Here is a 26,035-nt window from a genome sequence, read left to right on the forward strand (position 1 = left end):
GGTGATGATGAGGAGAGCCTAGCTAGTGTTGCCGCCTACGATCAGTAAAAGAAACATGTAAAATGATGATGGACAGTAATGGAAGACCAGAAGAGGTGGGAGAAATACTAGTAAAGGTAAGTACACAGTCACGAAGGCAGTTCAAAAGAAAAGCAGTATGTATAGCCTAAAATAGGTAAGCTAGGCAGGCCTAGCCTAGCTAGTTATTACTGACTGTTGTTTGTAGCATGCAGCGGATCAGCCAGGCCTGAGGCTATATGTGTGTGTGTGACGGATTCCCTGTGTGACGTGCGTAGCCTAAGCCTAGCCTGCCAGTAGTTGACGTGAATGATGAGGCTACCTCTATTTTAATAAGCCCTGCATTGTATAGGCCTGGCCTAGGCCTGCCTAATTTTATATATAATTTTTATAGGTGCAAGAAGATTTAAAACAACTGAAGGATCATCTCCTGCTGCAAGCAAATACGAGAGAGGGTTCAAACAACAAGGAGGTTGTTGATATCAGAGCACTTGAGAATGCTATTGCAAAAACAGAGTTTGGAATTAAGGCAAGGAATATTGTATGGTGTACATCCCTACCAATCCATCCTATTTCTCTATTCCTACCTGGTTAATGTTATAATTAACTTTACCTCACCTACATTATGCACTTGTCAATTGTATGACCCACTATACGACCCCCGGGAGAGGTGCGTCATGGGTGCGTCATTTACAAATAATTACTGACGCAGGGGTGCGTCAAAAAACCTAGATGGTACGTCACATCAATGAACAAGGTGTGTCAATGTCCGTCACTTTACCACCCACCATATCATAAACAACATGGTCACAGTGCGTCAAAATGGGTGCGTCATGGTCACCTAAATGTAAGTCACCTTTTTGACGCACGGGTGCGTCATGGTATTCAAAAGTATGACGCACATCGGACAAATGACGCACCTCTCCCGGGGGTCGTATAGTGGGTCATACAATTGACAAGTGCATTACATACAATTAATTTATTTGATTCTGAATATGTTATTATAATATAAAAGTAAACCGGTTAGTAGGCTGAAGCTAGGCCCTAGTGTTATTATTTATACATATACCTACAATGTTATAGGAAATTTCTAGATCCAGGTCGTGGAAGAAAATCCTTAAATAAGGGGGCTGTTTTGTGCCTTCCTTGGAAGGAAAGATAAGCAGTAGGCCATAAAATTACAGGATACTATACAATACTTTATGTATAATATGTGATGTGTATTGATCTTAAGTTATGTCCACCCAGAAACACGTTCTCCAGGAGAGTTATTCTCTTATGGAATGCTCTGCCTACGGATGTAGTTTCATTTGCTACGGTGAACTCGTTCAAAACAAAACTTAACGTCGTATGGTCCAACCACCCGCTGAAGTTTTCATTGAATATGATTTTATCGTTAAGAGGGGCTTTTAAGCACTGAGTGCTTCGCCTCGATCCCGTAGACGAAAGTGTACGGGAAACAAGTAAGTAAGTAAAGTAAACTGTAAATATTCATTCTATAATTAAAATGTCTTAATTGGCAGGCTAGATCAGAGCAGATACTGAACGTGGTCAACAACAAGGTGACAACACTGCCTTCTGTCGATGCAAAGGGGAAAGTTAACGAGATTGGTGCCAGCCAGTAAGTAGTTGCAAAATAATTGATGGCATTTTATTTCAAACAGCAAGAAGAACATCATGATACCATTTAAAATATAAAAAATTACAATAACAGCAAAGATAGCAATAAAGTTCAATATTCAATATAACATTTTTAGATATTTACAATTATAGTTATGTTGAAATTTCCAGCAAAACATTAAAATTGAAAACAAAAAATAACCATATAAATTACACATTTACACGTTCCATCCAACTTGTTGTCATATCGCATGTTAAACACCAAATTTACTATATTGAATTAAGCTCTGTCTACACTAGTTTGACAAAAAAGTGTGATGTGCCCAAATATGGTAGTGATATGCCCAAATTAGGTGGTGATTTCATTATGTCCATATATGGACACATCACATTTTTTTGTCACATAAAGTTTTTGTAGACAGAGCTTTAAAAACTGTGTTTTGTACTAGGGAAACATTATGGGATCTGACGTCTTTGGACTTACGAAAGCCAGCTCCTGGACCATTGACAAGGTTTTAAACAGTTTATTTGTAATTAGTACCAGTAATACCATTTAATTAATGATTTTATTAATATATTTAAATTTATCATTTGTTTTAAAACACATAAATAAATTTTCTTTTAGCCATATTTAAGGAGGGTCAAGGGACCCTCCTAGTATAGCTTCGTTTTGACTGGCAAAGTGACCAATGCACCAAGTACACATATAATTAAAAATGTGTTGGTGGATACTGTATTTATGTTTTACTTTAATTAACTAAGGTTTTGGTATTAGTTTCAGACATGCTGTACCTCGATACACAGCCATAGAGCCAACAGGTGCAGGTGGGCCATATGGCCCATCACCAGGTCAGCAGGTAAATATTGTCATTATCTGTGTATCATTTTTCCTTGAATATCTTTTTTTTTCACTCTATGAATCCATCTAAAGCTCTATCTACACTATCAAACTTTATGTGACAAAAAAAATATGTCATATCACTACCATATTTGGGTATATCACTACCATATTTGGGAACATCACATCATTGTTTGATAGTGTAGACAGAGCTTAAGATTACCAGGGAATTTTGAGATTCTGTGTTTTCTGTACTAATATCCAAAAACCAACATTAATGTTTTCATTTCTCCCAAATGGCGTTTTTGTAAACAAAAAAAAAACATTGTAATGTTCAAGATAAAACATATTTTTTCTTGTTCAAGCCTCCCTTACCAATTTTATTCATACCAAAGAATTTTGACACCAACAAATTATGCTAATTTTAAAGAAAAATGTGACAAAATAAGGATACATTTTGTTTAATTGTTTGAATTTGAATAACCTCATATCATATAATTGCATTTTTAGGCTAAATTTACTTACAACATAAAGGCATTGACCGATCCCACAAGTACACAAAACAGAAAGATAGTGGATGAAAACTATGGCATTTCTCTTCCTCTTATTGTTGATAGGCGTCAGACAAAGGTAAGTGTTTCAATATGTTTTGCTTCTTAGATATTGAACCCTGACCTAGTGCCATGGTTCAACTGTGACCCAGTGCAAGGTTTGTAACTTACAACTCTTCCAACTCCACTCCCTAAGCCTCAAATGAGACTTTTTTTATAATCACGATATATTATAAAATAGTTTATCCATTCTGTAATTGGTGAGTTACTTGCTGTTTGGATGCGTTATAAATTATCTTCTTAGCTGTTTTTCATTTTGTTTCAATTGTTCTTACTTTCTTTTAACAAAGCTTCCGCTACAGAAACCAGTTATGGGATCAAATATTGAACACCTTGCAGTTCTTCCAAAAGCTAACCGTGTCGACCCGCAGGTAATGATGCTTTTACATATTGTATAAATCTTCTAAATCGATTAGCTAACCTTTCTAAATTGATAGCTAAAGCTTTGACTGATATATTATATCATATTATTATTCTGTTTCAGTTGATACCACCACCGATTTCTGAAAGGGATGCAAGGAAAGGAATTTTAAGCCTCATTGAAAGAGGACTGATTCCACCCGCAGCAGATTTAACCCTTGACCCGAATCCTGTTCGAAACAAAGTGGCAACATTGTACAATCCAGAAGAAAAGAAAGAACATAGGAATTTAAAAAGTGGGGGTACGTGTCTCTTGTGGCCAAATAGTTCAGTATTAAAGTTAAATTATTATATTCTCTTCTCTTAAACCATGAAATGTATTGGTACAGAAATTACCAATGAAAATAATTGTGGTAAATGTCCATTTTATAATTCATAGACTACAGTGGAACTTCTCTTTTTGGACATCTTTATTCAGACCCTACTATTAAGGGAACACTTTTTCATGAAAAGAACAAGGTGTAGCATTAGGACTAACCCCTATTCAAAGGATACCACCCCTATTAGGAGGAATCTTTCTTGGGTCCCGAAGGTGTCCTCTTAACTGAGCTTCTGCAGCAGCACTTTGAATGCCCCTGTTGAATCGTTGTATGTAATGTAAAATGTGTAGATGTTAAAATAACAAAACAAAATCCTCTTAATATGTTGAGAGTATGTTTAATGAAACTCTAGGTGACAACCATGTTGGAGTGATGAATAACTTAGATAGAGCCAATTTAATAGATTACCAAGTTTTTAAATTCACACTTTGACTAATTCTCTGTGTAGATGGCAACCATGTTTTAGCATCTGTCAAGCTTGATCTTCATACACCTATGAAGCCTTCACCACCCCCAGAATCTCCAATGGCAATGCATTCACAGCTAAGCCAGTCTAGGCCAGAATCTGAAGGCCGTGACAGTCTATGGGCCCATTCAACACCCATGTCGAGGGCAATATCTGCCAAATCTGGACGTTCACTTGTACCCATGAAAATTAAAGAACCATTTGTAAGTGTTATGTTTCCTTATTTACAACTGAAATATAAAAAGATAAATTGTGGGCACAAAAGATAACGAAAAGTTAAAGGAAAGAAATAAGTAAATCCTGTAGTAAAAACCGATCTACCCTTTAAGCATTCTCCCAAAGTTAAACTTTATATTCTTTTTTAGCCACCACCGACCACTCCTGCCAGTGAGTTCAAGCACTTGCATCATAGATTTGCTATTCAGCATGGCAGAGCATGTGATAACTCTAAAGATTATGCAGCCTTTAAGCAGCACTACTGCCTGTCATGGGGCAACATCAGTAGTACATTGAAACTACTTGAAAAACTGATGATGGAATATGCAGTACCATTAGCCTTTGTGAATGGTGATAGGTATAAACATTACAGTTACATTTGTATATTAATAATGTAAATGATTTAACCTACTACAGTTAGGATACTAACAAGTCAAGTGGTGCTGCTGCAAACCATAGTTATAATACTGGCTTCGGATTAAGACTCTCCTTTACCATGGTTCTAGTCATAGAACAAGTCTTTTTGGATAACAACTTAAAAACGAAGGTCCAGAAATTGCTCATATGCACTCATGCCATCGTTTGATGAGCATGGTTAGTCCCCCAGTGTTCTGGTTCAAATTTAGCCCCTGTTAATGTTACAGCAGTTGTGGAGGCCTGCTGTATCTATCAGGTTCACCTGCACCCAATCCCAGTATAGCTTCATTTGAACTGCAATATGAATATCACACTAAGAACCAACACCTATGAAGAATATGATATTAAATAATTAATAATAATCTCTTTAATAACTAATTTCTTTACTTACAGACTTGCAGACCTTGCACTTGAATATGAATTAGAAAAAGATCCATCAATTCCAGAATTACTATCGGTCATCATCAACAAAGATGACGTCGAGGCACTTATCAGACGACCTGGACGCCGTTACCTTGGCCCGAGAGGGAATCATGTAGCTGCAACAAAGATTCAATCGACATGGCGTCGGTATAAAGACAGACAAGCCTACTTAGATTATCGACGAAAGAAGTGGGCTGCAGGCGTGATTGCGATCTCATGGATTATGAATGTGAAGATGGCAAAGATACGCAAGAATCTTAAGTTAACAAGAAAACAAGAACTTGTGAATTTCAAAGTGAAATCCGAGGTAAGAACAATTAAGCAGTAAACTTTTCATTGGAGCCTTATGATGCTGTGGTCTTCCTGCTGTAGTACCCAGTGTAAGCATTTTGCATCTTGCAGGCAAATTTACTGTCATCTTGTTATTACAAAATAAATAACATGTTGCAATACCTGCAGCTTTCTAGGGTTCGAATCCAAATGTACAAATCAGAGGTATGACTACCAGCTTTGATTCTCACTCAGGAATTACTTCACCTTACAATTTACAGAATAGTAGGGCAAGAAAATTAATCATACCTCATACTTAGATACCTGTATAAACTTCTTAAAGTTAATAACTATTGTGATACTTTGAAATGTATTATTGAGTAAAGTTTTTAAACATTTCTGTATAGAAATTACAAAAGACGTGGAGCAGGTTGAAACAGTTGCGGCGAACTATCATTCACATTCCATCTCTGGGTTATTCTCAGAAGATCCGTCAAGGCATCAATGATTTTAATATACGTCAGAATCTGCAAATGGCAAGACTGTGTGATTTGCAAGGTACTGTAAGGTTGATTTGTTTAATTTTATGATGTGACAATAATAAGAACTCCTCTTTTGAGACACCTCTATTCAAGGGACATACCTATTTAGGGCATACTTTTCTAAAGCTCTGTCTACACTATATACACTTGTGAAAATGTGATGATGTCATATCACTACCATATTTGGGTATATCACTACCATATTTGAGCACATCACACTTTTTTGTGAAACTAGTTTCATAGTGTAGACAGAGCTTAAGAACAATATAACACAGCCAACCATATTCAGGGACGCTTTGGAGTGTCCTGAAGTTATCCTCTTAATACAGGCAATCTGGTGATGTACTGTAGTATTGTGATGTGTTCAGTCATGTTTGTAGTTATACTTGTAATAATAACAATAATTTATTTTGTTCTGTCAGATGACAATGTTGATGTTATCTACGTATCTCCTGTCACCATTAATGACGAGATTCTCCAGTACTATAATAAATTATTGGGCTTGAAAAATGCAGTAGATTCTGGCAATGTTGAAAACCAGAAAGATGTGTCTTCCAGGTTTAAGATAATCATTCCTGAAGCTATAAATAGCTTCCCAGTAAGTGCTATCTTTGCTTTGTATGGCCTTTAAAAATTGTTCCTGTTTATCCCTATTAGGGGGAAATATATGTTTCAACACTACAGCCAACCCCTATCTAGGAGATACCTATAGGGACACTTTATCCCTAAGGTGTCCCCTTAATAGGAGATCTACACAGTGTATTTATAATGTATTGATATTTCTTTGTAGAGCCATAGTATGTGCTTAGCTTCCTACTTGAAGTACAGTCCAAGAGCATTGAAGAGGATTGAAAACCTCATAGCTGGAACTGAGGCCTACATTGTTCCTGGAGCTATGCACAAGGATGACCTCACTATCTCGGAAATTCTAGGTTTGTAATCAAAATGGTGTTTTTTATAATCATTATTATTACAACTCATATTCTTGTTATTATAGAATTACTCTTCATTAAAAGCTTATGTTTATGTATTGTTTCTGGTTGGTAAAGATCAATTCTTGCCCTTCAGCCACACATTCACTCTCTTCTCTATTAAAGTTTACTTTGTTTATTTAAATATTATTATGTGTGGAAAATCAATAAGAAGAACATTTTAGGAAGAAGGAATTTTAAGAAGAGGCATTGTATATGTTTTAACAATATGGTACCCCTATGAAGGTATCCCCTTAATAGTTGTTCTACTGTTAACAAGTGCATACCTTCATTCATAGGTGTTCCTATTTTGGGAACAGAGCCTGAGGTAGCACACCTGTATTCCACAAAATCTGGTTCAAAGAGAGTGTTTGCTAGTGCAGAAGTAGACACACCTCCTTCAGACTATGATGTGTATCATCTTCAACAGGTCAGTATATTTAAAATAAATTACCATGCCTTCTAATACCCATTTTACGTTTTGTATGGAGTACCCCGGTGTGTTAGGCGATATGAAATGAGTATAATTTGAGATTATGTAATTCCTTCCTAATCATAAAGCTCTGTATACACTATCAAACTAGTTTGACAAAAAAGTGTGATGTAACCAAATAAAGTAGTGATATGCCCAAATATGGTAGTTATGTGAAGTCATTCATCGTGTCCATACATGTATATGCGCACATAACATTTTTTGTCACATAAAGTTTGATAGTGTAAACAGATCTTAAGAGTATGTAGTTCTTTGCCATGACTTTTAATTTTGACCATAAATAGTAAATAATAAAAATGATTTTTATACTTTCTAAAACTGTGTGTTTATCTGTTCTTTGCCATTATATTGTCCATCCTTAATATCATAATTCTTTTGTTAAATTCCTTCAGATACACGAGAGTTTAGCTCAGTTGGTAACAGAGAATCTAGATGTAAAGCGGTACCTCTTCAAACTAGATGATGAGGTAGATGGGAGGGGGATTGCCTATTGTGATGTTATACCTCACCTCAAGTGTCACACATGGGCTAAGAAAGAGGCAGAAAGATATGGGGAGAAGTGGAAGAAACGATGGGCTCAGGTTTGTTGCATAGTATGGATATGAAATAAAAGCTGTCTGGGGTAGATCCACTATTTCCAGAGGTGCAGCTTTCAGTACAAATAAATCAAATATCAATGGAGAACTCACAATCAATCGACCATGGATCTATTTTATTACCTTAATAATAACTTTATGACCTCAAAATTTCTGCCAATTTGTGCTGTTTTATTTCCAGAAAACACAGTTCTCTTTAAAGAATATTTAAATTATGTCAATTTTACTGCTAACAAAATCTGAATTTAGTAGCGGGCTATTATGCATGCTTGCATAGGTTATTCTTTCACAATGGAAGAGACTAAAATGTTTGCAAAAATACTAATTTTCTATGTAGTTCCATGTTCTGGCTGTGGTTTATGACTACAAAGTCTCCATGCACTACAGTCAGCAGTCAACCCATCTGATTATGGACTTGTTGATCACTGACAACCCCCATTGTATTGATTGTATTTTCTTTATTGTATAGGAAGCAGCGTACATTAAAATTCACGCTGAGATACCTGGTATTCTAAACAAGCACTGCCGTCCAGTCAACACTAGTGTCTTTCCAACATGGTCAAAGTTTCTAGATGCATTTCTTAGTCAAGGTATTCTTGTTAATGCTATACTTTTAAACTGTTTGTAACAACACTACTATAATAAAGTCTGAAGTACACATAAATTATGCACACACATGGTCAAAAAGTGGCACAATTGAAATACTCTATGTGCCTGAGTATTCCATGCTTGATGATAGTCCAAACCCCAATTTAAGCTACTGTAAATATGGACATGGTCATATGGTCACTTTCATTCTTAAATCTCTCTCTATACTATCAAACTTTATGTGACAACAAAATGTGATGTGCCCATATATGGACATGATGATGTCATATCACTACCATATTTGGGCACATCACACCTGTTTTGTCAAACTAGTTTTATAGTGTAGACAGAGCTTAATACAATCATTCCTAGTATAACACTAATTTTCATCAAATTTGTATTTATATTTAGCTTTTTTCTAAATCATGTAGACCATGTGTAAAAGTATTAATTCATTACAAAACTGCTAAACCATTATCATGTTATATACAGGAGGTGTTATAGAAGCCTGTCCCCCATCAGACAGTGTCACTTCTCTACGTGTCAACATGTTTATCGAGCCTACTGGACAGATTCAACTGCTATCATCTGGTGACCAAATCCATGCTGAGACACCTTTCAATTGCTGGGGTGTTTCTGTACCGCAGTCATCAGTGGAACCAGAAGATCTTAATAACACTTGTTATAAGATTGGCCGCAGCTGCCAACAGCGAGGTGTTGTTGGCTACATGGCTGTTGACTTTGTGACCTTCATTGACCCTAGTTCTGTGAGTATTTTTTTAACTGTTTTTTTAATTCCATGATGCACTTAATTTTCTAATTGAATCAAATTTTTTCAACAAAATATTGTTTTGGTACCATTATTGTTAAATCCAGTAGAAGGACATTACTATTCAGGGGAAATCCTAATCCTAAACTAATAACAGGAAAATACAGTAGAAGCCCTCCTTTGGGATACCCCTATTTAGGGGACATTCTTATTAGGGAAAACTGTCCTAAAAGTATAATTCCCTTATATATTATACATTATGATGTTTTTATCATAATCTTTCACCCCAGATGGAACAAAAATTATGGGCTGTAGATTTAAATCTTTGGTATGATGACAGCCTTGCCATGACAAATATGATGTTATATTTGACTGGGGGTACTATCGACTGCAAGAACTGGACTTTAGATGTTCCTCGGCAAAAAAAAGGAGTCAAGAAGAAAAGACGGGTGAGACAAGATGAAAAACAAGAAGATGAGGTGGGTGTGATTAATTAAAAATATATTATTATACAAAAAGGTTTTCAGTATGTAAAGGTGTTTGATACTCAAGGTTCCTATCTCTATTCATGATATATTACAGTAAGTCATTAGAATGACATGCACTGTGGCTGGGTATAGACCTGGCCTAAAAGACAACTCCAGGTTTGGTCCTCAAATGTCCTTTTATCTATATACATTTCCATACAATTTAGACAATTTATGAATGACAATGACAGTGAATAATAATGACAAGCCGCTAAATCTTGTTATTTATTTGTAGAGTGAACCACTAACAAGTCGATACGCTGTAATGAGTACACGCTTAAGGCACACCAACTTAGCCATGGTACACTATAGTGTTTTCTTCCAAATGTGCCGAGCTCATGGTATTGGCTTTGATATTAAGGTAAGCGATGCGACCTCTAAAGCTCTGTCTACACTACCAAACTAGTAGTGTGATGTACCCAAATATGGTAGTGATATGACATCATCGTGTCCATATATGGGCACATCACATTTTGATAGTGTAGACAGAGCTTTATAGGTTTATGTTAATACTGTAGCTATTTATATGCAAAAATAGTTAAATATATCAATGTTATATTTTGCTTCTTTACGCTATTTCAAGCTTTGACCAATCCTGAACTAAATGTATGTATTTGCTGTGTACAAAACAATGACAATTTCAATCCATTTTGACAGGAACGCCAAGGCAGTGTCTTTACTTTGATTGACAGTTTCAAGCGAGAAGTAATGGGAATGTTAACAGTTGGCGACCAACTTCAGAGCGCCCTCGCATCATTTGCTCGCAATTTATCTATAATTCATCAGGAAATCTCTGCTCCTAACATGCAAGGAGAAACCAATTTCAAGGTACATACTGTAGATACTCTCAGTTCTGGACTAAAAGCCAGTGCATCTGACTTTTGTTGCTGCGGTGTTTTGTGCCAATTTAACCCCATTCGTTAATCGTCTGGCTAAAAACCCTACCAGTTCAATAACTTAGCCCTATTACAACGAAAGAGGATTAATAATAATAATATAGCACATAAGCTCTCAATGCGCTATACATAAATTAAAATAGATGAGTATTATTTCATTATGTGTGAAATTAACAAACACATTCAATAATAAACAAGTATTAATATTACAGTATTTTAAGTTTATTGTTTTCATTCCAAGTTACAAGAAAATAACGTTTTCTATTTCAGGATGTGATACACGATATAGAAGGAATCTTAGGCACTACTGTTCAGAATGTGGATCGAGCTAATATAGAGTCAGAGAAATCGTCTACGGATGTACAGTAATGTTGAACTAAACAGAACATATCCACCAAATCAATATTTGTGCTTTCAATTAATTTTTGTATTGCATAACATATTTGTAAATCAATTTTAAATACATTTTTTAAGTTTAATTTTAATAAAACCAGATAGCTTTAATTATTTGCCGAATGTATTTTGTATATTTCAGTATAATTACGGATATTTTGATATACGATAGTGTAACAGAAACTAGTAGAGTGCTTCCTAATTTGTTCAGTAGTTTTCAAGTAAAAAGCAACTTTAATAGAAAATGTGTGTGTGTGTGTGTGTTAGATGTAAGAGAACTTATTTCCATATATTTTTAATGATTTGTATGTTTTGTGATAATATTGAAAATAATATATTTGTATCTGTACAGTATTTAAAAATAATTTTTGAATTAAATTGATAGATTCGTTACTAGAATCTTTTGCATGTCACCATTTCCAAAAGTAGGTGCTTATGAAAAATTACTAGTAATACTACCCTGTGCTAATAATACATACTGCAAGAACCCTTGCTTTTGGACACCCCTTATAATTCAGGGGAAAAGTGGAACTATATTTTAACTACAGCCAATGCCTATTCAGGGCACACCTTTGTTAAATGGGCACACCTTTGTTAAATGGGCACACCTTTGTTAAATGGGCACACCTTTGTTAAATGGGCACACCTTTGTTAAATGGGCACTTTGTTGGTTCCCCAAGGTGTTCCCTTAATAGAGGATTCTACTATACATGAAACTAACATGGGGTCAGTACAGTATAATGATTTACAGCCAATCCCTATTTAGGAAATACCCTTATTAAAGGGAAACTTCCAGTTCAGGTGTCCCCCTAGTAGGACTTTTAGTTATGAAATGATTGAATAATATATAAAGTAAAGTAGACATTATAACTTATAATATGCTGTATTAATCTTTATTCAAGGACAATGTAAAGACATGGCTTTAAAAATAACCACTACTTCCTGATCCAACGCCAGTGATTAAAATTCCTCTCTTCCTATTATCAATATTATAATATTTTATTTCATTTGTACGTTTAGGTATCTAATCCAACCAGGCTTGAAGAAAATCCTTTAGTGGTGTGGCGCTTAAGCACTGTTCTTCCTATGTATATCTGGAAATATACTTCCACAACAATTACATTTTAAAATTCCTGTAATGAAACCTTTGTCTTTAAATAATATTTGTTGTTTCAAAAACTGTTATGATTTATGTTTTGTAAGGCGCTCTGATTATATTAGAACTTGCGCTATACTAGAAATGATTATTTTTAAATAATAGTACTGTACTAAACAACAATTGATAACAATTGGTGTTATTATTACAATGTAACCATAATAAGCTGCTTTTGGACAAAACAACAAATTAGCAATAATAAAATTAATATTTTCTCTCTACTTTATTTTCCAGTTAATTGTGCAAGGGTAACAGAATAGTTAATCAATCAATTTACAATAATGTTGTTATAATTTTGCTGTAGTTGATGGAAGTTTTAAATTCGACAAGTATTGGTCAAGCAGGAACTCATATTCATCTTTGTGTCCTTGATAATGTCTACAGTGGGCCGTGTCATCCCAGCACCTGAATTTGACCTTTATATTTCTTTCCTCCCAGTACTCTATGAGCTTAATCATAGATTCATAGTCACAAAGTGGGTCAACCTTTGAAAAGAACGTTAGGAATCCCATACGTGACATAGGGTTGTTATAAAAAGCATCGATCATCTTATCAAATATGTCTTTGGTTTGCTTTTTTGTTAACTTAAAATACCCTAATAAAGAAAGAATGATAGTTTTTTGTGCTATTTTGTTTGTTGTTGAGAATCTTGCTACTCCATCAGCCATGTTTTTTACAGATCCAATAGTCAAACTGTCGAATATCTGACCCTTGACCCGTTGCCGAAAAGACAGCCATTTGGTAGTGTCATCCATCAAGTGACGCAGCATGACTGCATAGAAGTATGCCCCAATGGAGAAACCATGAACAATTACTGGACATGAAGTCTTCTCATCCATAAAATCTAGTAGCTGAGATGAAGGTTTCATGGCGCTGTTTGGCCATAAGAAGTATTTAGGATTGGTATAATATGTTAGCGTGTCATACCCACGGCTATGGTATAAAGATCTAAATTTATCCTCAGCCTTCTTTGAAGACCCCATCCACGGTATAAACAAAACAACTGGTTTCAATTTCAGTTCACTACCTGTAACGTGAAGAACCAATAATATATAAAATAAGAAAAATAATTTTGTTCAATACATGCATAGCCTGCCTTCAACTAACCCTACCTAAATTTAGTAAGTTGCAATGCAAAAGTTATGACATTAAGTTATTTTATCATTTTTTAAAAATATTCCTGTACTAGTTCAGTACTTTATTTCACCCCTATTTCAAAATTTTGGATCTGCTCCCCACCTCCTTGGATCAGCTGCTGCTACTTACCCTTTGACCCAATTGCATGAAGAGTCAAGTTGTCAAAGACAGTTAAAACCCTTGGATTTGCATTGGTGGCCATCTTGAAGTACTGGTGTAATGTTCGGTTGACAGTTCTTAACTTTAAAAAACAATTAATAGTTCAGATTGTCAAAGGAAATCCAACTAGCTTACTAGCTAGATATATCAGGTATAGAGAATTCGCACAGTATTCCAGTAATACAATTTGGCACACATATCCATTAAATACAAGGCGCTACCCACAAAATACTGTTTTTTTAAATCATACTTTTTATTATACCAAAAAGAAAGATTTTAATGATTTTTTAAAGAATTTTATGGAAATACTTAATTGATAGATATGGAGTAGCCTAATTAATTAATTTATGAATGTGTAAATGGAGTTGGAAATCTGTGAGACTAAAAGCCACATCAACCAAGAATCAAACCTGGAATCTTGCTGATTAATACTAATAAGTGTATAAATTACATGTCTGTGAAGTTGGTTACTAGTTCCTAGTTCCTAGTTCCTTATTCAAATTCAATTAAAGGGACAGTCACGTCACAAATATTTTTAAAAACAGATTTTAATACGTAATAATTGTCTAATTGAGTTGTTATTGCATCAACATGTTAGCCTTGACCTCCTCTACATCTTCCGGTCAAAGTTCATTAACATTTTATTCATTTACACCCTCTACGGCGAATAAGTAACTAGCTTTTACGAACGTTATAACACTTGACCTACTTCCTTTTTTCAAAATATTTTGGTATAGATCGATGACCCTTGACCTATTCTAGCATTTTCCACCCTAGTTCCGCGAACTTTGTTGCATCTACGCCTTCTACGGCGAATAAGTAACTGGCTTTACGAACATTATAACACTTGACCTGTAAATTTTTTCAAAATATTTTGGTATGAATCGATCACCCTTGACCTACTCTACCATTTGCCACTCCAGTTCCGCGAACTTTTTTTCATCTACGCCCTCTACGGCGAATAAGTAACTGGCTTTTCGAACGTTATAACACTTGACCTACTTAATTTTTTCAAAATATTTTGGTATGAATCGATCACCCTTGACCTACTTTACCATTTGCCACCCCAGTTCCGCGAACTTTTTTGCATCTACGCCCTCTACGGCGAATAAGTAACTGGCTTTTACGAACGTTATAACACTTGACCTACTTAATGTTTTCAAAATATTTTGGTATGAATCGATCACCCTTGACCTACTCTATCATTCGCCACCCCAGTTCCGCGAACTTTTTTGCATCTACGCCCTCTACGGCGAATAAGTAACTGGCTTTTACGAACATTATAACACTTGACCTACTTAATTTTTTCAAAATGTTTTGGTATGGATCGATCACCCTTGACCTACTCTATCATTTGCCACCCCAGTTCCGCGAACTTTTTTGCATCTACGCCCTCTACGGCGAATAAGTAACTGGCTTTTACGAACGTCATAACACTTGACCTACTTAATTCTTTCAAAATGTTTTGGTATGGATCGATCACCCTTGACCTACTTTACCATTTGCCACCCCCCAAAAAAATTAAGTAGGTACAGTGTTATAACGTTCGTAAAAGCCAGTTACTTATTCGCCGTAGAGGGCGTAGATGCCAAAAAGTTCGCGGAACTGGTGTGGCAAATGTTAAAGTAGGTCAAGGGTGATCGATTCATACAAAAATATTTTGAAAAAATTAAGTAGGTCAAGTGTTATAACGTTCGTAAAAGCCAGTTACTTATTCGCCGTAGAGGGCGTAGACGCAAAAAAGTTCGCGGAACTGGGGTGGCAAATGATAGAGTAGGTCAAGGGTGGTCGATCCATACCAAAATATTTTGAAAAAATTAAGTAGGTCAAGTGTTATAACGTTCGTAAAGCCAGTTACTTATTCGCCGTAGAGGGCGTAGATGCAAAAAAGTTCGCGGAACTGGGGTGGCAAATGGTAAAGTAGGTCAAGGGTGATCGATTCATACCAAAATATTTTGGAAAAAATATATAGGTCAAGTGTTATAACGTTCGTAAAAGCCAGTTACTTATTCGCCGTTGAGGGCGTAGACGCAAAAAAGTTCACGGAACTGGGGTGGCAAATGGTAGAGTAGGTCAAGGGTAATCGATCCATACCAAAATATTTTGAAAAAAATAAGTAGGTCAAGTGTTATAACGTTCGTAAAGCCAGTTACTTATTCGCCGTAGAGGGCGTAGATGCCAAAAAGTTCGCGGAAATGGGGTGGCAAATGGTAAAGTAGGTCAAGGGTGATCGATCCATACCAAAACATTTTGAAAAAATTAAGTAGGTCAGGTGTTATAACGTTTGTAAAGCCAGTTACTTATTCGCCGTAGAGGGCGTAGACGCAAAAAAGTTCGCGGAACTGGGGTGGCAATTAGTAGAGTAGGTCTAGGGTGATCGATTTATACCTAAATATTTTGAAACAATTAAGCAGGTCAAGTGTTATAAGGTTCGTAAAGCCAGTTACTTATTCGCCGTAGAGGGCGTAGATGCAAAAAAGTTCGCGGAACTGGGGTGGCAAATGGTAAAGTAGATCAAGGATGATCGATCCATACCAAAACATTTTGAAAAATTTAAGTAGGTCAAGTGTTATAACGTTCGTAAAAGTCAGTTATTTATTCGCCGTAGAGGGCGTAGATGCAAAAAAGTTCGCGGAACTGGGGTGGCAAATGATAGAGTAGGTCAAGGGTGATCGATTCATACCTAAATATTTTGAAAAAATTAAGTAGGTCAAGTGTTATAACGTTCGTAAAGCCAGTTACTTATTCGCCGTAGAGGGCGAAGATGCAAAAAAGTTCGCGGAACTGGAGTGGCAAATGGTAGAGTAGGTCAAGGGTGATCGATTCATACCAAAATATTTTGAACAAATTTAGCAGGTCAAGTGTTATAATGTTCGTAAAACCAGTTACTTATTCGCCGTAGAGGGCGTAGATGCAAACAAGTTCGCGGAACTAGGGTGGAAAATGCTAGAGTAGGTCAAGGGTCATCGATCTATACCAAAATATTTTGAAAAAAGGAAGTAGGTCAAGTGTTATAACGTTCGTAAAAGCTAGTTACTTATTCGCCGTAGAGGGTGTAAATGAATAAATGTTATTGAACTTTGACCGGAAGAAGTAGAGGAGGTCAAGGCTAACATGTTGATGCAATAACAACTCAATTAGACAACTATTACGTATTAAAATCTGTTTTTAAAAATATGTGTGACGTGACTGTCCCTTTAATTGAATTTGAATAAGGAACTAGGAACTAGGAACTAGTAACCAACTTCACAGACATATAAATTACTATCTCTTTTAATAAAATTGAAAGTGTTTCCTTTTCACTTAACATATGATTTAAGTAATGATCATTTTATTATTGTACCTTTTGTGAATTTGTTTTAATTAATAATAAATTCCATTATCTAAAAAAATGTGCTGTGATAATAATATATAGAAAATACTTAATAATACAAAATATTCACCATAAAATTTAATTTACACGCACGGTTGACCATCATTGTCCATTGGCATTGTCCAAGGCCATTTATTATTGATTGTACTAAATTGTACTAACTAAAGAGAGAGTGGGTAGGCCCCAGGGCAGGCCCAGGGAACTTATTCCCAAGTCACAAGTGGTACTGGTAGTACTCTACTTGTTTGCTGTGTAGTAAGAAGTAGGCTTATCCCTTGTAGTAGTAGTGACTTTACTTACCAAAATAGTTGCCCTAGACCGAAGCATAGTATTTGCTATCTACTGCAGTGCAAACAGAAGGAAACTCTTATATTGTTTACAAAAATATGCAAAACAAACACTGCACCAGTCATAGCGGGCGCAGTTTACAACACTCTTTCTTTCCCATCATGCATTTCGAATTAAAAGCCAGGCTGCGCTTCCGCTTTCTTTCTTTCTATCTTTTTGTTGCGTGATAGCCTAGGCCTAGGTAATTCTTTGGTATGGCGTCAGAAACTGCTAACATAAAAATGGAACCTGGAGCAAATAATGACAATGCCACGACACCACAATCGGGTGGCAGATATCGTTCAAGATCTAGATCTCCTGTAGATCAAAATAAATCTAAGCCGAGGTGAGTTTATAACCAACCTTTTTTGATAACTCGACTCACGAGTGTGAAAGGGTGGTGGTGGTGCATGCCGATTTCAGAAGGTCCACCACGCCGGGATCGCGAATCAACCACCACGTCGGCGCGTGTGGCTAGGCTGCGGTTAGTGATATTTTCTGTTCTGACAGACAGAAACTTAAAGAATTATACAAATAAAATTTAAATCATAAAACAGCGAATTATACAAATTCCAAGCAAGAGTCTTTAATAATAAATATTAAAATAATAATATTACAGACAGTAAATACTTAAAGATGTATTGTCCCCCCGAAAAAATAATTCTTAAAAAATTTTTTGTTGAATATTCCATTTTAATTTAACATAATAGTTTGACCAAAAATTGGATCGAAAAAAAATGTATTTACCTGAAAAAATGTAAATTAAAGCAAAAAATGGTCAAATTGGCGGATTACGGTCGAAGCGGCCGCTAGTTCAATAACGGTAATTTGTATGGAACGCCGTGTGCGCTTTGATTGTCGTTGTTTTGTAATCTTTGATTGTCATTGTTTCGACATGTTTTCTTTACCTCGGACGTAAATAACAATCTAAATTATTATGTAATTTATTCTCTTTTTTTACAGATTGAATGTGATACGTTCTTTTAAACGAAATGGCGAATCGATGATTACTTACTTTAACTGTTCTAACCTGATATATATGTTTAATAAAGTCAATAAAATACATTGTGGTGTTTGTATATTAATAATTATATATAATAATATATAATAAGCCAATTATTAAGAATAATATATATATATTTTCAATAAAGTATAGGGGCATTCCACAGTATTTTTTTGTTACGGACGGGACATTTTTGAGAATATAACTAGACATATCTTAGAAATAAAAAAGAATACAAGATTCAAAGTAGAATAAATGTATACATATATGGCCAATGTTTATTATGAAAGTCAAAAAAAGAAAAAAGACTGTACAAAAAAAATTTTATTATGAAAATTGTATGCGTCGCGGACAGGACGGCAAATGGACATGACTTTTGAGAAGGTTTACGTATTGTAATATTTCTCCTCATTTAAAAGAGATTTTAAAATTTGTTTTGTATTATTATGTTGCCAGATAGTTGTTTTAGATAACTGAATGTTAATTATAAAAATTGAACTGCAAATTTATTAATAAATATGATTTATATGTCGTTACGGACGGGACATTTCTAACGTTGCGGACAGGACAACTTTGTCCACGTTAAAAAATTGTATAATTTTGCTATTAAAAAAATTTAAAAATAAGTTTTTTACATCAATGAAATCTTTTATTTACAAATCAAAATATAATTCAACCTTTGAAACACTGTTTAAAAGTTTATGTCAAGTGAAAGTATTAAAATTCATAAATATGAAATATTATTTGTAAATATTGTAAAATGTTATCAAAATATTTATTTACACTAATATAAAAGTTATGCTTGGCATATTAAACAAGACTTCAAGATATTAACACATTTAAGGCGAATCTTTAAAAATTGACGTTGGCGTTTGACGTCTGAATTTGTTAGTGGATCCAAGTTGCATCTGAAATTTTCTTCTATCCTTGCTTGGATTTAATAACTGTAGGCCTACTTCTATTAAAATTTAATCTTAATTATTTAGTATCTGATTTATAAAAGGTTCTTGGTTGCAAATTCACCAAAGAATAAAATCTACAAAGCGATGACCGCACCCAATACTCCCATTCATGCTGGTCATGTTGTTTTGGATTTAGGTATTGTTCTTTTGTGGATTGTTATTTTAAATACAGACCACAATGTTTTGTGATTAATAAACAACAGTTAACACCTTTGTACAGTACAGTACTTCTCAGCCTACAGTACAAAAACACTTTTTAATTCTTACAATATTGTCATCACATCCATAAAAAAAATGTCCCATCCGTAACATTCAATAAATTTTGATAGTAATGTTTTTTAATAAAAAAATACAAGTTTTAAAAAACTTGTTTAAATCTATTGCAATTTAATATCCTTAGGAGTTGAAAATTAAGGTTTAAAATTAGGAATTAAATAACAATTTTAAAGCCATTACTTCAATAAACACAAGTGAGGAAAAAACCCCAATCGAAATGTCTCAGAAGTAACAATTATGAATTTTGAAATGCAAGTATGAAATTAGTAAACAATTTTAATAAAATACTTTATTATGAATAATTGGAGCTTACTTTGAAAAAAAAGTAACTGCAGTATATTTATGGGCAAAAATGTTAACAAGATGCATGGTTTTATTATGAAATAAAAAGGATTTAAATGATATGTCCCGTCCTTAACAAAAATGTCTGTCCCGTGCCTACGAAAAAAGTCATCAATATATTTTTGAATATGATATTTTCACCAAAAGTTTCAAAATATTTGTTTATAATGTATTGCATATAGTTTTAAAAGGAGAAAACAAAATATTAAATTGTGGTATCAATACTTTTAACTGAAATGTAAAAAACACCATAAAACTACTATTAAAATGTCGCGGATGGGACAATTATGAATTTTGAAATGTATATATGAAATTTAATAAACAAAATATGTGTTATAAAATGCTTGAATATGTACAATAGGGACATAGAGTAACTATATCTGGTAAAAAAATGTTCAAAAGATGCATGGTTTGTGAAATAATTAGGATTTAAATGATACGTCCCGTCCGTAACAAAAATGTCCCGTCCGTAACAATATATTTTTGAAATATGATATTTTCATCAAAATCTAAAATTTTCCAAAAATTTATTCTTAATATAATGAGATATAGTCCCCAGGAGGAGAAAATGAAATATCAAGATTTTTGCATCATTACTTTTAAAATAAATGTAAAAAAACTGCCTAAAACGTCGCGGACGGGACATTTATGAATTTGAAATGGATGTATGAAATTAATAAACAACAAAATTTTAATTAAATACTTGATTATGTATTATTGAGACATAAAGTAACTATATCTGTTGAAAAAACAGTAATAAGATGCATAGTTTATGAAATAAATAGGATTAAAAATGTCCCGTCCGTAACGCCAAATATGACTTTTTCATATTTAATATTCAATAACTTAAAAAATCAATATCAGAAAAATAAAAAAAATGTTATTTAATAAACTTCAACATGTCTACTTTGAGAAATGGCCAAGAGTTACATCAAAATCAGTAAATGAAATTTTTAAACCCACGGACCAAATACTGTGGAATGCCCCTATATCAAAATATATATATTTGTTATTGTATATTAATTAATTAGTAAAGTAACTACTGTAGTAGTGTTCGCAATAATAATTACAATAACATGATGACATCAATTTATTTATTTAATATCCTGAATTATTTTATACCTTCAGATATATAAATATTGATCAATTTAAAATGAGTTTTAAATACTAAAATAAGATGCAAGTGTCTGTACGGTACGGTAATTAATTACGCGAATTTCTGCTAATAACTACACGGCCGGCCAGGAATAGTGCTGTTGAAGGTCGCGTTTTCGTCCCCATGTTGCTTTATTGAAAACACAAACAATGTATTACAATGGAATAACACTTAATGTATAACACACCCTATTACTAATCAATAAAAAAAACAAGATTCGATAGTACAGTGTAAATGAGATATAAAGATTCGGCAATACCGTACGTAAATTATTATTGCAATACTGTATGAAGATTCGATAGTAAAGTAAACGAGATATAAAGATTCGGCAACACCGTACGTAAATTATTATTGCAATATTGTAAAAAGATTCGATAGTATGTAAATGAGATATAAAGATTCGGCAATACCGTACGTAAATTATTGCAATACTGTATAAAGATTTGATAGTATGTAAATGAGATATAAAGATTCGGCAATACCGTACGTAAATTATTATTGCAATACTGTAAAAAGATTCGATAGTAAAGTAGATGAGATATAAAGATTCGGCAACACCGTACGTAAATTATTATTGCAATACTGTAAAAAGATTCGATAGTATGTAAATGAGATATAAAGATTCGGCAATACCGTACGTAAATTATTATTGCAATACTGTATAAAGATTCGATAGGAGAGTGCTCGAGAAACGTCGGGTTAGTTCAACGGTATTTTTTTCCTTCACATGTATTTAAAAAAAAAGAGATATAAATAAATAAATAGTACGTAAATGAGATATAAAGGTTCAATAGTACGTAGATTATGATGCAAACGTAAATTATTAATGATTCGATAGTATATGTAAATATATTTAGTTAGTTAATATTAAAATACAAATAAAATATACATTAATTTTTCGGCAGGCAAACTTAATTTTTATAGAAATATAAAGATTTGATAGTACATGATTTGGCTTATATTTATTGGTTTGACCATACTCCTTTAGCTGTAACTCAACTCGCCATAGGCCATGGCGTTGACAACGACAATCAAAGATTAAAGCGCACATGGCGTTCCGTACAAATGACGATATTAAACTGGCGGCCGCTTCGACCATACTCCAAATTGGCTGCCAGCCAATGTATTTTTGGTTGAATTTAACCATTTATTTTGTCATTTTACAAGTAAAAACATAATTTTTTTCTTCTTTTTTTCTATGGAAGTGATTCACTTTATTAAAACTACAAAATAACATATTCAAAGTCTGATTTAATTAATCTTCATTTTTTATGTTTTTGGGGGACAATACATCTTTAACCGTATCATAATGATGGAGTAGGCTTATACAGTATATGTAGTGATATGGTATTATTTATTATAATTATTATTGTTGTTGTTGTCAATATTATTAACATTATTCAAAGAGAATATTATTTAATATTATCATTAAAAATATTATTGTAATTATTATTGAATATTATACTGTTTATTATTAAGATATATTCAGGTTTAATTTACGTAATATAATATTTCTATGTATGTATTTTCCAGACGGGATAATGATCGACCAAGAAATGACAGAAACAGAGACCAGGATAGGAATCGACGTGACAGAGATCGTGATCGTCGCCCACGTATGATGGGTGATAGGCGAGGTGGAATGGGACAAGGAGGAGCGGGCAGGGGTGGACCTAGGGAGGCAGTTCTTGATAGGAGTGTGTTTGTAAGCAATATTCCATATGAACTGAAATGGCAAGATTTAAAGGATGTTATGCGAAAGAATGGTAAATTTTACTCATACCTGTACAATTATTCTGTTTAGAGACAACCTTCAAATCTGTAGCCAGCAGGGTTGAACAAACCCCACTTTCCTGCGCGTGTCCTTTTCAAGCTAGAGACCACCACATGGGTCCTTAGTACAAATTTCCAGTTAAGCTTGAGGACCAGAATATATACCTGTACCATACCTTTATTTAATAGCATTAACAATTTTCGTGATTTGTCTTGTTTTACCTTATTTAGTTGGCGAAGTTACATACGTTGAAATATTCACAGGAGACGATGGCAAGTCAAAGGTAATGAACAAGTCTGTGTAGTCATTGCCATCTCATTAAGTTTCATGATTGGTTCATACTCTTTAGCTGAATTGACTTTTGTTAACACAGTGTGTACACTATCAAACTTTATGTGATGTGCCCACATATGTACACGATGATGTCATATCACTAATTTTGGCATATAACTACCATATTTGGGCACATCACACTTTTTTTTTCAAAATAATAGTAGACAGCTTTAGATAATGTTGGCCTTTTTGACAACAAATTCCAACTTTAATATTCTTTTATAAATTGTTTGTTTGTCGTGGTAAAATTAATATTAAGTGGTTTGCAGAGTTTTTAGGTTTGCACAGTTTATCATTTCCCATGGATTATATTACATTATCATAATAATAATAATCTCTTAAAAATCTTTTATACATTGAATTATGATAAATACAACTTTCTTATTTTCCACAAGAAAAGACAAATTTGTGCATGTCTTTGAATTGATGGTTAAAACAAATGATAATACAAATAGCACAACATATACTGACCAGACAACCCACAAAACCACCCCATAATGTTTTTACTAACTCTGTTTATTTATTTTTTTTCATGGTTTGCAATTCATCAGGGCTGTGCGTAAGTATACTTTTTCAATTGCTACATTTTTAGTTACATAAAATACTTGTAATAATTGTAGAGTTTATTCTAATATCCATTTATCATTTGTTCCTGCAATAATGTATTATAATATGTGTATATTATTTGCTTATACAGTTTGGTAGAATTTGCAAATAGGACAGATGTTGGTAAAGCTTGTGAAAAAATGCACCGACACGAAATTGAAGGCAGAAACATTGTGGTCAAGGAAGTAAGTTGGCTGCCTCTCACAAGCTTTGCTTTTTTGGGGGATTTTTCCCCTCTTAGTTTAAATTACATTTTGCAACCACTGTATTTGATTATTTTACCATCCAAGAATATAATTTCTTTACAGCCAGCAACTTATTTTAAGGCATCCCACCCAATTACACTACCAAAACAAGTACCTTCAGAAAACACTAAAAGAGAATGTACCTTTTTATTTTCCCTATCTACATCCTTGCCATCGCTATCATTTACAATGAAAATATAGCTTTTGTAACAAATTAGTTGAAATTTACTAAACACAGGATAGAGACGGTCGTATCACTCGAAAATATCGTCCGCGTGTGCAGGATGAGAAGGCTGCTCAAATGATGTTGACCCCACAAGTACTGCAACAGTTGAACCTTGAACCTGATTGTGTCAGTGACACCGTGTTTGTCTCAAATGTGAGTAATAATTTCATACCGATGTAAAAAAGAGAAGAGTTTGATAAATGTCTTACCATTAACATAGACTTTTGATCTCAAAGAAGTGAACATTGTAATTACAATACTGTAGTAGTAAAAGAAATAATTTGAAAAAATAATAAGTAAATGATTTAAAGAATGTAACATTTAAACCATTGTATACATAAATTATTTAAACAGTCAACTCTCCCAATACCGGACACTTATGCGCTTGTCTAATACAGTTTGTCTGTTTTAGTGTTTCTAATGGTAAAAATAAATGTTGGACCTTTCAGACTCCATGAAGAGAGAGTGAGTTTTTAGAGATTCCGGTATTAAGAAAGTTGACTGTATAAAATTCCTCCTGGTGAATTAGATAATAACAATTAACAAAAATCTAAAAATGCGTTGCTGTATATTTTCACTGTTTGTACTTTTGTTTTCTACCAGAAACTATTTATGTGTAGTTTAGTTGTACATAAGTAATGTGGTTTTACTTATAATTTGTTTACATACATTTAACTTGCTATAACTTTCTTTTTTAGCTTCCTTATCAAGTAACGTGGAGAAAGTTAAAAGATATATTCAAAATGGCAGGAGAGGTTGCACATGCAGATATCATAGAGAATGAAAATAATGAGAGTAGAGGCTTGGCTACTGTGCAGTTTGAGTCTCCACTTGCAGCTGTACAGGCTATTTGTATCCTTTGATAAAAGCGTGAACTGTATAATAATGATATGCGCAATTTAAAAGTGTATGCAGATTTAATTCTTTAAGAAACATTTATTTATCCAATCTTGTTCCTTAACCGCTATTACAGCTATGTTTAATGGACAAACACTATATGACCGAACTATGCGTGTCAGAATGGTAAGAGCACTATTGTTTATGTTTACTTGTTCCATGGTTTCACTGTATAGGATTGAATGATAATCTAACACAGTTCAATTGCTCTCTAGATACACTATACATACTCTATACATATTCAATGGTGCTATATACACTCTATAGTCTATACACTTTTATACAATGCACACTGTACAGAATTTGCTCATACTGTATACACACTGTACAGGATTTATTCATACTGTATACACACTGTACAGGATTTGCTCATACTATATACACACTGTACAGGATTTGCTCATACTGTATACAAACTGTACAGGATTTGCTCATACTATATACACACTGTACATGATTTACTCATACTATACACACACTGTACAGGATTTGCTCATACTGTATACACACTGTACAGGATTTGCTCATACTATATACACACTGTACAGAATTTTCTCATACTATATACACACTGTGCAGGATTTACTCATACTATACACACACTGTACAGGATTTGCTCATACTATACACACACTGTACATGATTTGCTCATACTATATACACACTGTA

General features: G+C 33.9%; 3 protein-coding genes across 4 annotated transcripts in view; 2 read left to right on the forward strand and 1 right to left on the reverse strand.

Annotated features, from left to right (window-relative positions):
* On the forward strand, positions 1–13,165 carry LOC144854190 (IQ domain-containing protein H-like). Its single transcript, XM_078712094.1, has 22 exons — positions 1–116; positions 413–547; positions 1,542–1,639; positions 2,088–2,150; positions 2,414–2,495; positions 2,987–3,106; positions 3,378–3,458; positions 3,572–3,749; positions 4,276–4,496; positions 4,659–4,867; positions 5,320–5,656; positions 6,027–6,177; positions 6,584–6,759; positions 6,952–7,093; positions 7,432–7,562; positions 8,018–8,206; positions 8,691–8,811; positions 9,302–9,576; positions 9,869–10,057; positions 10,341–10,466; positions 10,763–10,933; positions 11,272–13,165. Exons 1-22 carry the CDS (start codon positions 63–65, stop codon positions 11,368–11,370), a joined length of 3,348 nt encoding a protein of 1,115 aa, XP_078568220.1. The 5' UTR covers positions 1–62; the 3' UTR covers positions 11,371–13,165.
* On the reverse strand, positions 12,838–17,990 carry LOC144854224 (uncharacterized). 2 transcript variants are annotated; one of them, XM_078712144.1, is made up of 3 exons: positions 17,910–17,990; positions 13,817–13,928; positions 12,838–13,577 (listed from the first exon to the last, which is right to left on the reverse strand). In XM_078712144.1, the coding sequence occupies exons 2-3, from the start codon at positions 13,887–13,889 to the stop codon at positions 12,838–12,840; spliced, it is 813 nt and encodes a 270-aa protein (XP_078568270.1). In that variant the 5' UTR covers positions 13,890–13,928; positions 17,910–17,990. The 2 variants fall into 2 exon arrangements, with proteins under 2 accessions (XP_078568270.1, XP_078568269.1); XM_078712143.1 differs by lacking the exon at positions 17,910–17,990 and adding an exon at positions 17,520–17,651.
* LOC144854242 (myelin expression factor 2-like) overlaps positions 17,739–26,035 on the forward strand; it is a 15,134-nt gene continuing 6,837 nt past the window's right edge. The window contains exons 1-8 of the mRNA XM_078712173.1: positions 17,739–17,892; positions 22,819–23,051; positions 23,290–23,342; positions 23,944–23,951; positions 24,090–24,183; positions 24,482–24,622; positions 25,168–25,321; positions 25,443–25,492. Of these exons, the coding sequence (XP_078568299.1) occupies positions 17,762–17,892; positions 22,819–23,051; positions 23,290–23,342; positions 23,944–23,951; positions 24,090–24,183; positions 24,482–24,622; positions 25,168–25,321; positions 25,443–25,492 (864 nt within the window). The 5' untranslated portion in view covers positions 17,739–17,761. The remainder of the gene's footprint in view (positions 17,893–22,818; positions 23,052–23,289; positions 23,343–23,943; positions 23,952–24,089; positions 24,184–24,481; positions 24,623–25,167; positions 25,322–25,442; positions 25,493–26,035) is intronic.

This window comes from Antedon bifida, chromosome 10, assembly GCF_963402885.1.
Source record: "Antedon bifida chromosome 10, ecAntBifi1.1, whole genome shotgun sequence".
Taxonomy (NCBI): domain Eukaryota; kingdom Metazoa; phylum Echinodermata; class Crinoidea; order Comatulida; family Antedonidae; genus Antedon; species Antedon bifida.

Coding starts and splice junctions, on each gene's coding strand:
- LOC144854190 (XM_078712094.1), top strand. CDS start 63: ATGATGATGGACAGTAATGGAAGACCAGAAGAGGTGGGAGAAATACTA. Junction 6,760..6,951: donor AAGCTATAAATAGCTTCCCA/GTAAGTGCTATC, acceptor ATTTCTTTGTAG/AGCCATAGTATGTGCTTAGC. Junction 7,094..7,431: donor CACTATCTCGGAAATTCTAG/GTTTGTAATCAA, acceptor CTTCATTCATAG/GTGTTCCTATTTTGGGAACA.
- LOC144854224 (XM_078712143.1), bottom strand. CDS start 17,546: ATGCTTCGGTCTAGGGCAACTATTTTG. Junction 13,929..17,519: donor GGTCTAGGGCAACTATTTTG/GTAAGTAAAGTC, acceptor TGTTTTTTAAAG/TTAAGAACTGTCAACCGAAC. Junction 13,578..13,816: donor TCATGCAATTGGGTCAAAGG/GTAAGTAGCAGC, acceptor TTCACGTTACAG/GTAGTGAACTGAAATTGAAA.